General features: G+C 37.0%; 2 protein-coding genes across 5 annotated transcripts in view; both read left to right on the top strand.

Moving 5' to 3' along the window:
- FAM184B (family with sequence similarity 184 member B) overlaps positions 1-14741 on the top strand; it is a 192396-nt gene that overhangs the window by 3698 nt on the left and 173957 nt on the right. The window contains exons 2-4 of one of the 4 annotated variants that reach the window (XM_030314144.1): positions 5141-5478; positions 12149-12217; positions 13376-13501. In XM_030314144.1, the coding sequence (XP_030170004.1) occupies positions 13470-13501 (32 nt within the window). In that variant the 5' untranslated portion in view covers positions 5141-5478; positions 12149-12217; positions 13376-13469. Of the gene's footprint in view, positions 1-3810; positions 5479-12107; positions 12218-13375; positions 13502-14741 lie in introns of those variants that run through there. The other 3 variants (XM_030314143.1, XM_030314142.1, XM_030314146.1) reach the window with 3 other exon arrangements.
- Positions 5477-8149, top strand: DCAF16 (DDB1 and CUL4 associated factor 16). Its single transcript, XM_030314148.1, has one exon. The coding sequence runs from the start codon at positions 5733-5735 to the stop codon at positions 6381-6383; it is 651 nt and encodes a 216-aa protein (XP_030170008.1). The 5' UTR covers positions 5477-5732; the 3' UTR covers positions 6384-8149.

Consider the following 14741-nt stretch of genomic DNA (forward strand, 5'->3'; position numbering starts at 1 on the left):
TCATGGTAAAAATCATTCTTTAAAGGCAAATTATACATGGGAGCATACAGAATAGGTTAATTCAGTTTTGATGCTGGAAAATTATGCACATGGAATGTAAAGGAGTAACAGTGGTAGATTGACTCTAGAATTTATATATGCCCCCAAAGAGACTTTCTTATTTCTGCTAAAAAAAGTGGAGTGGGCCATTTACAGAGTGCTTTGAGTAACACAATAAATGATGTATAGCCAATTAATAATCTTGCAGATGGAATCTAGTTGAAATGAAAATAGTAAAAATGTAGGAGGACAGGAGAATTAAAAACCAACAGCTTCTCCTGTCTCAATTAATAAACTAAAGACTTAGAGTATGTTTTGAGTTTTCTTTTGGTTTTCACATTGAACTGGGTAATAATATAAACTAAAAGTATTTGCATTCATTTTTCTTCTTGAAGTTATAAGCAGTTCCTTTATATTGCTTTAGTAGCATCATCTGTTGATCCTGCTTTTTTTTTTTTTTTAATTTTTTTTTCTTTTCCAACGTTTCATTTATTCTTGGGACAGAGAGAGACAGAGCATGAACGGGGGAGGGGCAGAGAAAGAGGGAGACACAGAATCGGAAACAGGCTCCAGGCTCTGAGCCATCAGCCCAGAGCCTGGCGCGGGGCTCGAACTCCGGGACCGCGAGATTGTGACCTGGCTGAAGTCGGACGCTTAACCGACTGCGCCACCCAGGCGCCCCGATCCTGCTTTAAAAAAAAAAAAAAAAAAAAAAAAAATTGTTTCGTTTGACTTTGTGCAACATACTACCAAATCACCCGAATATAATTTGGGAATTTTTGTGTCCCTAGAATAAATATAGAACATGCTTGTATAGTTACTTATAGCAGACCTTTGTCATTCTCTCATTTTCTTTCAAAAAACTTACTAAGCTATATGTGTCAGACATTTTGTGCAACAGAGTTAAATAAGAATATGCAGAAGCCAGAGAAATGTCCTTTAGAGGAATACTATTGACATGAAGCAATACCCTCTGACCTTACTAGCACAACTCAATGTGTTTTTGAAAGTAGAGATGTTTACTAACTCATTTTGGAAATCACTCCTATAGAATGGGCATAAGTGGGATATTAATATTTTGCTTTCTGCTTTTTTCATTTAGAGTTAATGCCTTTAGTATATTCAGGTGGCTATGTATACTTCTAGTGTCCTTTCACCACATTTTGTTTATCCACTCCCAATGATGGAAACCTAGAAGCTTCAGAATATATGTTGGTCTTACGGAGAATGTCTTTACTATATATACATAAGAGTAGAATTGCTGGATCATGAGATGTGCAAATAGTTTGACTAAATACTGCTGCCAAATTTCTTGAGAAAAATTACCCCAGACCGTAATATCACCAGCAGTACTGGTTCCTACAGGGGCTATTCCTTTACTTTCCTCACTAACAGTTGGCATTGTCTCCAGCTTCTAATTTTTGCCAAATAGAGTGAAGTGATAACTCTTTATTCATCATATGGCTAATGGCCTGTTGATTTTCTCTTCTGTAAATTGAATATTTTTGTTTTAGCCATTTCTTTATGGAGGTTGCTACCTTTTTGTTGTGGATTTGTAGTTCACTTAGTTCTTGATATCTTTAGTTCAATCCAGAAATAATTTTGATGTGATACTGAATTCATCATTTTTTGGTCTTGTGCTTTATGTTTTTTTATTTAAAAGTCTCCCTGTCCCCAAGTCACAATACTTTATATTCAGGTATTATATTCTATTAACTATATAGTTTTACCATTCTCATTTTGGCCTTTCATCCAACATGAGTCCTCCTTTGTATGTGGCATTATGTAGGTATACATTTGATTTTTCTTCATGTAATGGGCCAGCTTTACCAATATTGTGTACTAAATGTATCATTCCCCATTGATTTATATGCTAACTTTATTTTGTACTGCATTCTAAAACTTTATATGGCTGTTTCTCAATTTTGTTCTGTTACATTGGACTATTTGTCCAATACACTAACTCCACCCTATTTTAAACTCTGTAACTTTCATAGTATGTGTTAATATCTTGTAGGCCAAGAGGCCCTCTACTCTTCTGTTTAAATAGTTGGTTTGGCAAGATGTGGAATTTTACTCTTTCCGTATTAGGATTGTATAAATCAATTTGGAAAAAGTTTTTATAATATTCATCTGTTCCATCCAAGATTTTTAAATCCTCTTCTGTCCTTTATTAGAATTCTACATTCTTCATAGAGGTCTTATATATATCATTAAGTAGTTCCTAGATCCTTGATAGGTTTGGTGTTGTTGGTTTTTTTTCTCATTATGAAAGATAGATATCTTTAACTTTTTTTTTTTTTTTTTTTAGTTAGTATTGCATGTGTAGAAGGTAAAAGTGCCTGGGTTTAAATCCAGACTGTCATTTAGTAGAGGTTTGACCTTGGGACATTTGCAGTTCCTAGAATAGTACCTGGTAAATAGTAAGCACTATATAAATAATGAATATCCATAGATTAATCTCAGATCCAGAAACCTTGTTGAGCCCTTTTATTAGCTCTAATCATTTATATGTTAGGGTTGTTTTTTTTTTTAAATTACATGACCATATCATTTGTAAATTGTTACATCTCTTTTCTTCCATCCATTTCTTACACTTGTCATTATTTTTTTCTAACATCGATTAAGACTTCTGGTACTATATCAGCCAGTATCAGTCATCATGGCCATCCTTATCTGATTTCATTTTTAGAGGGAATATATCTAAAGTTTCTCATTTAGGTTATATTTGCTAAAAATTTTTGGTAGGTAACTTAGGTACGAAGTTGAGAAAGTAGCTTTTCTTCCTGGTTTGGTTAAGAGTATTTTGTTACGTTTTTGAAGGAACTAAGAAAGGTTAAATATCCACAGTTGACAAAATTATCAGCCTTTTTGTTTTTTTGCTTCATTTTATTATCATGGTGACGTATATTTGTACATTTTCTGAAGTTGAGGTATTCCTCCTTTCCCTGGGATAAGCTCTACATGATAGCATATTCTTTTTTTTTTTTTTCTTTAATCTACTGTTAGATTTTGTTAGGTAATATTTGGAATTTATGCAAGTGAAATGAGACTGTATTTTTTTATTTGGCTCATCTCTAGATTTAGAGTTGATATTTTATTAAAATCTTCCTAAAAGGAGTTTGTCAGTTTATATGTTTTTTTCCTTTTTTTTTTTTTAAACAATTCATATTAAACAGGTATTAATTTCCTTGGAAGTTTAGTGGAACTCACTTTACAAAACCATATGGGCCCGCTGCTTTTAAAAGGAGATTGGGGCCTTTTTGTTTTGTTTTGTTTTGTTTTTTAACATTTAGTTATCTGTTCTATTCAAGTTATCTATTTCTTCCTATATGAATTTTAGTATTTTCTTCCAGAATTCAGCCATTTCATCTAGATTTTCACATTTAGTATGTATTTGTCATTTTTTAAATTTTTAAATCTTTTAAGTCTCTTGATAAGTTTCACTAGTTTCATTTTTCTTACTCATATTTTCAAAAAACCATCTTTTAGTTTTATCAGTCTTCTCTATTCTCATATGCTGTTTCATTTCTGACTTTATTTCCTTCTTGCTTATTTTGCTCTTGCTCTTTTCCATTATTTTGAATTGAATGCTTAACTTGTAGGTGTTTAAACTTCCTCTTTTCTCATCAGTGTATTCAAAGCTATAATTTTTTTTTTTTTTTAAGGGAGAGAGAGAGAACAGAAGTAGGTGAGGGGCAGAGGAAGAGAGAACCTCAAGCAGGCTCCACACCCAGTGCAGAGCCTGATGTGGGGCTCAATCTCACAACTGTGAGTTCATGACCTGAGCTGAAATCAAGAGTCAGTCAGTTGCTTATCCTACTGAGCCACCCAAGGTGCCCCTAAAGCTATAACTTTCTTTTGGGTACTGGTTTGGCCATGTCCCACAATTTTGCCTTGTGTGGTTTATATCAGTCAGTTTTAATATTTAATATCTTTTGTAATTTCCATTTTAACCCATGAGGTATTTATCTTCCTAACATAGGATTCCTTTTAACTAACCTTTAATATCTACTTTACTGCATTTTGGTCAGAGAATTTAGTCTGAATGAAATTGACCCTTTGGAATCTAGTTACACTTTTAAACCTAACACATGATCTATTTTCATGTGTGTGTATGTGCACTCTCAAGTATCTATTCTGTTTGGTATAGAGTTCTGAATATTTATATAATAATAAAGTATATTAATATTTTGACTTTTTCAGGCTTCTTATATCCCTGCTTAATATTTCCCCCTCAGTTCTATGAGTTGTTACTTAAGAAATGTTGAGGTTGTGCTTTCAGGATCATATATACCTCATATATGTTTATGATGAGTACTATATAATTTTATGCTGTTCCTTTCACTGGTATTAATGTCTATATTTGTCCCTTGTATTTTTTGACTTGAAATCTTTTTTTGATGGGTATTAAGATTGCTATCTCAACTTTGTTTTGGTCCACAGTTGCCTGATACATCTTTTTTCATTCTTTTATTTTTTACTTTTCTGTGTCTTTTTGCTTTGAAGTATCTTTTGTTAGTTGCATGTTATTGAATTTTATTTTGTTTTTCTAATCCAGGCTGAATGTCTGTCTTTTTAACTGTGACTTTTAACATGTTTACATTCATTGTAATTCCTACTATATTAAGATTTACACCTGCCATCTTCTCTCATATCTGTTGAGTATGGTTATATGACCACAACCTCTGGGGTCCCAGCAAGAATCCTAATGTCTAACAGCTCTGTAACCAAGACAGGTCCCCTAAAACTAATCCCAACAAACCCATCTAAAGGAAAATAGCAACAACAACAGTACCACCGCCTTTTATAGCTCTCTATCTGGAGTTTCGAGTTTGGGGCATAAAGGAACTACTTTTGCGGGAGTAATTTTCTGGGCTAGAACAGCATACTAAAAAATAAACTGACCCAGATATTAACCAATAAATTATTAAAACGACCCCAGTCTCTCCCAATAGAAAAATCTGCCTGAGACTAGGAGATAAAGATGGGAAAGCTCAGTAAACTTTCTTGGTCAGCATCCATGTTCTTAGATACAGACAATAATATAACCCATTGCTTTCAGACTTTAATATCATTTCTCTAGTCTTCTCATTCACAGGTTAAAGCTACCTTTCCAGATATTTCAACTAAGTCACCAGTTTCCAAGGGCATTTGCCACCTACGGAAAACATGAGATTCGAGTACACCAGATGTCCTTGACAACTCATCCCACCACAAAATTTGCTCCACCAGCGGACAGCAAAGGCAACCACTGTGTTTCTTTCCATTACCAAGTAGATATAATATCCCTGCCAACAAGACAGAATACACGAAGTGTCTCCTCGCAGTATCACAACCAGTTGAGACCACGCTAAGAAAGTCAGCTTGCCTGGAGGAAGACCCCTTCTCTTCTTGGGTAGACACAGTTTGAAGGAGAAACTCTGACCTGTGCCACTGGTAAGTGACTTAACACTTTTACACACTGAACTGGTCCTGAGAACTGAGATACCTTCTTTGTAAGTGAAGAATATACAACATAATCTTGAAGAACTGCACAGTGATAGGAGCCAGAGGCATACTGTGTGTGTATAATGGACTGACAAGTTAATCTTGTTGAAGGATTCTTCATCTTTTGTTTCTATTTGATAGTTTTAGTATTTTGCTGGCTTAGATTGTTACCTTTTTCTGGTTTCTTCCTCCGTTCTAATCTAATGGGTCCCAGGAATCCCTCTCCTGACCCATTATCAGAATCAGAAAGTGAGGAAGAAGAAAACGCTAACTACCTAAATGAGAGTTCTGGGCAAGAGTGGGATTCCTCTGAAGAAGAAGACCCTGTGGTGCCCAACCTGACACCTCTTGAGAGTCTTGCCTGGCAGGTTAAGTGCCTTTTAAAATACTCTACAACTTGGAAACCTTTAAATCCTAATTCCTGGTTATATCATGCTAAACTCTTAGATCCAAGCACACCAGTCCATATACTTCGAGAGATAGGTCTAAGACTCTCTCATTGCTCCCACTGTGTACCCAAACTGGAACCAATTCCTGAATGGCCTCCTCTGGCTTCTTGTGGAGTCCCGCCTTTTCAAAAGCCCCTTACAAATCCCAGCCGGCTTTCTAGAGATCATGCCACTCTAAATGGAGCACTGCAATTTGCCACCAAACAGTTAAGCCGAACGTTGAGTAGAGCCACTCCCATACCTGAATACCTAAAACAGATCCCTAATTCATGTGTTTCTGGTTGTTGCTGTGGCTGGTTAACTAAAACAGTTAAGGAAACAACCCGAACTGAACCCATCAATACTACTTACTCCTACACTGACTTCCAAAAGGCAGTTAACAAACTCCTAACTGCATCACTGTAAACGTCCACCATTTGTTCTGATATCTCTCATAGAAAGTCACACACCCGACAGTTGAGACACTAATGCCTTCTCAGCCAAACTATGCCCTGTCCTAATAAGCCCTTAAGCCCTACCAAGTACAGTAGTCCCATAACTCAGCTGCAGAAAATGCATGGTGAGCATCCCCTTTGATAGACCCTGTAGATAAAATGAGAACTTTAGTAGAGAATTAGATAAAAGGGACCATATTATAAAAATTGACTGTTGTCCACACTCAGTTCTCTCCCCAATTTATTCTTCCTATCTGAATGGACTCTTAACTAGATATCTCATTGCTAATGGGAAGGAAGAAGCAGTGAACCCCTACCCCTTTTTTTACCTAACCTTCAGAACAGCCAGTGGGGAAAGTGGGGACTTAGCTACTCCCAATAACACCTTTCTGAGCACACTCTTTTCTAACACTAATTTCTATGAGATAGTTGAATTAAATTGAATACCTAGACAAAAGAAAATGGTGGGGCTATGGATTTACCTCCTGGCTTTTATATAGCTAGTCCTGCACACGGCACCCTTGAGAGTTCCTATTTTGGGGGGAGGGAGGGCAGTTTCAAACCTAGCCCACGCTACTTCAGACCAATTATATTACCTGCAATTACAGTATAAACTTTTATATCACAGGCTCCCACCAGGCCTAAAAAAAATTGTAACTGGGGACTAATCAGACACCTGTTCTGTAGGGAAGGTGTTTCCTGTATCTTGGCATTCAGACTTTAGTTAAGAGCAGATCACATTTGAAAAGGCCAGGGAAAAGATGAAGAGCATTTATGCTTTCAATATTAACTGCTTGTAAATTAAAATATTTCATCTATATAATGTTCCAGCAGTACTTTATGCACCATTTACGTCCATTGCAAATTTTTCTAACTTTAAAGAACTTCACTACTACAGAACATCTCAGCCTAGTAACAATCTGAAGTTACAGTTTTTTAGCCTCATTGTTTTTCTGCATAGATTAGCTTTAGATTTTCTTCTAGCTGAACAAGGAAGAGTATGTACCCTTGTAAATGAATCTTGCTGCATTTAATTAGATGAGTTAAAACCTAGAAATCCTACATAAAAGAAAATGCATGAGACCATTAAATCTTTTCACACACCTACAGTAGAGTGAAACCAGTGTGTGCCCCTGGTTGACTGGGCATCTGAAGGGAATCAGCAAATAGATTGTTAAAAATATATCCTATATCCTCTTTTAGTTTTACTTTTTCCGATTCTCCATAATTAAGTGCTGTATATGATATGGCATCGAAACACTGAAGCATTAATGGAATCACAAATTCTGTACATGTATAGCAACTTTAAGGAGAGAGGAAAATGTTTATAATCCAATGAGTATTTCTGCTGAGCCTTAGTTGTCTTAAGGAAAAAGGAGGGAACTGCAGTAGGTAGAAAAACTATCTGTTAGTGGAAAATTACTGAATTGAAACATATACTGTTAGTGTAACTGAATGTATCAGAAACTGTTCTGTGTACATGTTCTGTGAAACTGGGTTTTTAAAATGTTATAAGAACCTGTTTTTTGTTTTTGTTTTTTTTTAAGGGGGAGGTGGGAAGAGGTAGGGAGGTCTGAAAATTAAAAGATATTGATGTTTATGTAACCATAATATGTTCCTTTCCCATGTGTGTACATAAAAGTGCCTTGCTCATGAAGCATTTTTGCTATTCACTCCAAAAGGAAGCCTTTCCCTAGCTTTGCAGCTGAATAAACCAACGGCTTTGTACATGCTGAACCAGAGTATGGTCATTTGTTCTCAACAAATGAAATAGATCCTGCTTTGCTTAAGCCATAATCAACATTCACTAAGTGCTGAATAGAGTCAACTGACATATGTATATACGTATATATACATGTGTATATATATATGTATGTATATATACATATATATACATAAACACACACACATATATGTAAATAATATCTGTACAGTGTCTCTGATAGGAGGTGACTTGGCAGCTCTAGAGAACGAAACATACTTGTAAAAGAAAATGTTAGACATTCAGTCAAGACCTGAATTTGAACGTGTTTGTTTGTGCATGTTCAGTGATTACAGGTTACACAAAATGGTAAATACCTGAAAAAGCCCTAAGCCTTTACTCTTTTTGTGTGCCATGGACGTGGGCTGTGGGGTCAGGGCTGAGTATACCACTTTGACACTCTCCCTATGAGGGATTAGGAGAAACAACAAACTTATGTATTTGTAGAATATTTGTCAAAGGAAACAGGATTTCTAAACCAACAGACATTAATGTTATTTAAAGGTATTCTCTCTCAGTGCAGCTAGGCAGCCTCTTCTTGTTGAAGCAGTCCAGGTTGCTTGAGGACAGAAGACCATAGTCATGTATTTTTTTTTTTCTAACGTTTATTTATTATTGAGAGACAGAGAGACACAGAGCATGATCAGGGAAGGGGCAGAGAGAGGGAGAGACACAGAATCTGAAGCAGGCTCCAGGCTCCGAGCTGTCAGCACAGAGCCTGACTCAGGGCTCAAACTCAGGAACCGTGAGACTATGACCTGAGCCGAAGTTGGATGCTTGTTTAATCAACTGAGCCACCCCGCCACCCCCATAATCATTTCTTTTAAGCCCATCAGCTTTCCTAAGAGAAGAAACAAATTATGCATGCCTGTTAAGGAACAGGTCTTAAATACTAAATGGCCTTTTAGGGATTATCCTTCTGGGGCTCCTATCACAAACACCCATTTAAAAATTTTCTCTGTGATAAAAACAATGTTCTGATATTAGAGTAGATTATTAAAGCAATTAGAGACTTGAGAAGTCACTTGGGTTATTTTCTTACTGTTACATAAATTCTCTCTTCTATCTAATAAATTATTTTCTACTTTTGGCTCCAGTATTAGAGAATTTAATGCCTTTTGGAGCAGCCCATTACTTTGAAATGTCTCTTAGAAATTCAGTCATTCATCTAATAACAGTACAGAGTGCCTACTATAATCTAGACACTGGGAGTGCAAAACTAAATGAGATGCTATAAACAAGAAATTAGCTTTAAAATATATTGAACCAATATAAATAACCCCAAAGCTTTTGGCCACTGATGCTATTTTTGCTCTCTAGGGTCACATTAAATAAGCCTCATCCTCATACAGACCCTTAGGTATTTGTAAATGTGCAGCCATCCAAATATAGTGAAAATTCACATGGAGGGCACACTCCCACTAATTAAACCCCAAAAGGGGTGGTCAGCTAAGGGAATAGTCAAAGAGGTCCTTTACACACAGATTTAAGTTGTATTTGATAAGTTCACAAGGCAATGGCACACAAAAATCAGGGCCGGGAGCGTTTTGCTGGGCTGGGGTATACAGAGCGAATGGCTGGGGTATACAGAGAAGCCCAGAAAGTTTGGATAACTCCTCGGACTGCATGATGCAAGTTTCTGCAGGCTCCTGGTAAATGAGCCCACCAATGGGCAATATCCACTGGACCGAGGGAAACTGAGGGAGCCACACTAGCTGCCCCCAGCTGCCAGGTGTTTCTCCTGTGTCATCGACTTGCTGTTATCCAAAAGAAAACCTCCAGCATATCTTTGCCGTTTTAAGCAAAGTTTAGTTAGTGGCTGCATATTTGAGTCTGATCATTGCATACCATCCTCTAAATTCTTCCAATTGGTGGCAACAGTGGGATTATATAACAGTTAACAGTTCTGGACACGAGACCAAGAAAATGGAAAGGATGAAGGTACCACGATGACCCGACACTTCCCTGGCTGCCCAACTCCTGTTGGCCCTGAGAGCAACGACCAGCCCTTCTCCGGGAGATGGGAGAAAAGAATGCCCGATTTTAAAAATTAAATAACGTAGTGAGCAGAGAGGCCCAGAGTCGTTGCTTCTAAACAGCATGGAGTCAGTTTAAAATGTCAGTGATAGTTTAGGGTTGGATCATAAAACAAGTTGACTGGAGTTTGGGCAGTTTATTTGGGAAAACATAGGTGATAACCCTGACAACATGATATGAAAATCCCTGGGATCATTTGGGAATTGATGCCCTATTCCCTGGAGTGGGACATAATCTGTAATCATCTAGGAGACAGGATCCTGGGCAGCCTAACAAGATTAAAATGAAGTTGCTAGTATACACAGAAACCAAACTGGTGTGGTATCAGATTAGATTGCACCAGAAACCAGATGAAACTGTCAGAATCAGTGCTGCAGTTTGTAAATCCAGGAGCATGTTCTTCAGGGAAAATCATGTTTGGGTTAAGTGCTAAACCCATGCTCGTTTAGTACTAACATTCCATTCATAGTGTCAAGTGTGGGACCTGACATTCTAATATATCCAGCGCTGTTTTACAGTGTTTTAATTAGGCAATGGTCCAAAAGGGACAACTTTCCTTTGAGAGGCAGCCAAACATTTGGAACAGTCCAAGGATATGGCCATTTTTCATGAAAGAAGACCCTGGATCGCACCCTGAGCAACCAGAATGACTTGATTTTGCACCAGTGACAGAGCCCTGGTGACACAAGAGGCCAACCATCTACCTAAAGAACTAAATTCCTATATAATTGAAAGCATTAATGTTGGCCAGAGCCAATGCATCCAATGGGAATTTATCACAAAGTAGGTTATGTGGTGTTGGCCCCTGGCTACCTGCCTGGTAGTAATGTATGTGGACTCCCAGTGATTTGAATGCTTTGGCCCAGATCCCACTTTCCTTCTTTGCCCAACTTGTTTATGTGGGTCACTTACCTACACAGTTTCTTTAAATGTGTTGGGATACTGATTTAGCAAATAAAAATACAGGAGGCCCACATAAATTCGAATTTCTGATAAACAATGAAATATGGGACATACTTCTACCAGAAGAAAATTATTTATCTGAAATTCACAATCCACTTTTTATCTGGCACCTCTATAAATGTGTTAGCATTGATGAAGCTTGGGTTGTCAACCTGTAGTTGCTTTTGGAGAGGAGTCTGGTTCTTCCCATTATGTGTTGTTTCCTTACCTCCAAATAGTTGATGTGGGGAGAGGTGACCCAAAGTTAGAATGGTTGTGAGTTTTATAGGAGACACATTTTATTTGGCTAAAATAATCACATAACCATTAAAACATTTACAGACATACTGTCTTAATAGGTAGTTTGGGTTTGTTGTTGTTTGTGTTCTGTTTGGGTTAACTGCTAGATCTTAAGCAGTGTTTTAAGCAGTTAATTTCTCATTTTGCTTTACCACGAAGGGAAAGATTAAGTATTACTTTTTTTTTTAATGTTTTGTTTATTTTTGAGAGAGCGTGCACAGTGGGGGAGCAGAGAGAGGGGAGACAGGATCTGAAGCAGGCTCTGCACTGACAGCAGCGAGCTGGATGCAACGGCTCAAACTGAGCTGAGCTGAAGTCAAGCCCTCAATCAACTGAGCCACCCAGGTGTCTCAAGATAATGTATTACTTAAAAAAAGAAATACTTGTGGGGCAACTGGGTGGCTCAATTGGTTAAGTATCAGACTTCGGCTCAGGTCATGATCTCGGGGATCATGAGTTCAAGCCCTGTCTCGGGCTCTGTACTGACATCTCAGAGCCTGGAGCCTGCTTTAGATTCTGTCTCCCTCTCTCTCTGCCCCTCCCCTGCTTGCAATCTCTCTCTCCCTCTTAAAAGTAAATAAACATTAAAAAAAAATTTTTAATGTTAAAAAAAATACTTGATGGCACAGTTCTGACAGCCATTCTACATTGCAGAAAAGGACCACAAATTTGGAACACTTCTCTTTTCCTTCCAGAACCCCCAAAAGACTCAGGGATTTGAAGCACCCTGGGAGATGGGAGTGAGGAGCAAAGTTGAAACACAGGTATTAAAGTTTATCTTTGTCTCCTTTTGTAACCAGGTTACCTGTCCCTCTTTCTAGCCAAAGACTGGAGGCTTATTCTCTGGAGAAATTGAACCAAACAGATGAGAAGTGGGACTTGGGGGAGAGCAGAGGTGGTAGTGAGGTGCTACACTGAAAACAGGAGACTGAGAGAATGTCAGTATTTGGAACATGAGCCTTCAGTCCCCTTCTCACCCAGCTAACAAACGTGCCAGCAGGGCCTCTACCCAGCCCGCCCACTCCACCCACAAAGATGAACAATTATAAAAACAACTTTCCACTTGATTATTTGTTAAAATGAAACCCAAGAGTCCACAAGTCCTGCCCATTCATGCAAGGCTTTCAGTCTCTTATGATTATGATAAACTGATAACTGAGGATCAATTGACATTTGAGGATAACTTCAACAATGAAACATAAGACCAAAACAAAAGAACCAAAAATAATAATAATAATGGAAGGAACATATGCTGTAATACTCTCAGAAACAAGAAAATATACTGTCTCTATGAAGTAAGAACAGGGTGCTAGAAAAAAAGGAACAATCAGAAAACTAAAATATTGGAAAAATCGAGCTAGAATTAAACATTCAGTAGATGTGTTGGAAGATAAGTTGAAGAAATTTCAGGAAGCAGAACAGAAAGACAGAGATGGAAAACAGGAAAGAACAACAACAACAAAATTAGAAGATCAGAATGGGATCCATCTGATTAGTAAAAGCCCCAAAATAGAGAGCAGAGAAAGGAAGTGAAAAGAGGTAACAAAATTAAAGAACATTTCCCCAAAATGTAGGTCATGAGTCGTATAAATTAAAAGGATCCAGAGTGCCCAGCACAATGAATTTAACACAGAAAAGCATATCGTGATATTTCAGGATGCCAGAATTAAAGAAGATCCTGAAAGTTTACAAAGGAGGTGAAACAAGAGTTACACAAAAGACTTTTTCACAGTGATACTTAGATTTCTTGGTAGCAACACTGGATGAAGGAACACTGTGAAAGTAAGGCCTTCAAATATAAGAGGAGAAATTATTTCCAATGCAGAATTCTGTACCCAAACAATCCAATCAAGTATGGGGCTAAAATAAAGTTTAGACTTGCATGGTCTCAAAATGTTATCTTCCCATGTACCCCTTCTTAGGAGGCTACTGGAGAGTGTGCATCACCAAAACAAAAGAGTAAGTCTAAAGAAGAAGGCTTGGCATCCTGAAGACAAGATCTCACAAAGGAATGCAATGAAGGAAAGTCAGGATGGCTACCATGTCAAGTAAGTAAGGTGGGGGTCTCAGGAAGTAGGGCTCTAGGAAACTGGGAACCAGTGTTTGAGTACGTGGAAAATGCAGAAAGGAGTGAGTCAGATGTTAGGATATTAGAGGAAACAAAAAGGATAAGTACATGGGATACTTGGTTAATGTTAAAATGAGGCAATTAGAAGTACCCCAATACACATTTTTGGATTTTGGATTTTGGACACATTCCAGGGTGTCACTGTGTCACGAAAATAAATCTCAAATTTTATTTCTTAAAATGCAGTTATTACAATTTTAGTCAGAATTTAGAAGTTTGGCATTAAAAATGTAGTATTAAAATTGTAGTCGTGTCAGTAATTATATGGTTTCTTCAGGTATCATACTCAATAATTGCAACAGATGCACCAATAAGACATGCACTGCAGAAGGCTTTTTCAGAAAAAAAAATTACAGTAAAACCTTTGTTTGCGAGCATAATTGGTTCCAGAAACATGCTTGTAATCCAAAGTACTCATATATCAAAGCGAATTTCAAGAACCATTGGCTCAGTTGTGATCATGTGACACTCAGTGTCACGTACTACTCAGATTGCAAGATATCACTCATTGATCAAGTTAAAATTTTTTAGAAATGTTTGCTTGTCTTGTGGAACACTCACAGACCAAATTACTCGCAATCCAAGGTTTTACTTTATTATAACTTGTTTTGTAAAAAGAACTTTGTCCCTTCCTTAGGCAAACCTCAAAATTTTCTTACTAACAGAAATGATACATAGTCTGTAGCAGTAGGGTGAATAGCATTTTCATGTAAATTTTAGCCTCTGTTGTTTCAAAAGCGTGCTACTTTAAAAATAATATTTTGAATTTTCATGTTATTTTTCATCTTCCATACTGTTTTTGCTATCAAGATATAGTTATATCCAGTGACAGCTCCATAACATATTCCCATATAATGCCTTTGGGTTTTTTTCTGAGTTATGATTGAGGGTCTTTCCTATAATTTGTTTATATTAATATTATATAATCAAATAAATTTTGATTTAATTGCAAGTGATTATGTGTCATGACGTGTGTTTTCTCTGTTATCAAATCTATTGAGGAAACCAGGCCAATTTATCTATCTGCCTTTTTTTTTTTTTTTTAAGAAACAGATAACATACCTACAGTGGAGTACAAAAAGTATACTAATCATAAGTGTACTTGATGATTTTTCACATGTATACACTTGTATCAGGATGTATACACTTAAAGTACAAAA

This window comes from Lynx canadensis, chromosome B1 (assembly GCF_007474595.2).
Source record: "Lynx canadensis isolate LIC74 chromosome B1, mLynCan4.pri.v2, whole genome shotgun sequence".
Classification (NCBI taxonomy): Eukaryota; Metazoa; Chordata; class Mammalia; order Carnivora; family Felidae; genus Lynx; species Lynx canadensis.

Excerpts from the sequence above, each read along its gene's own strand:
- DCAF16 (XM_030314148.1), top strand. The coding sequence starts at position 5,733 with ATGGGTCCCAGGAATCCCTCTCCTGACCCATTATCAGAATCAGAAAGT.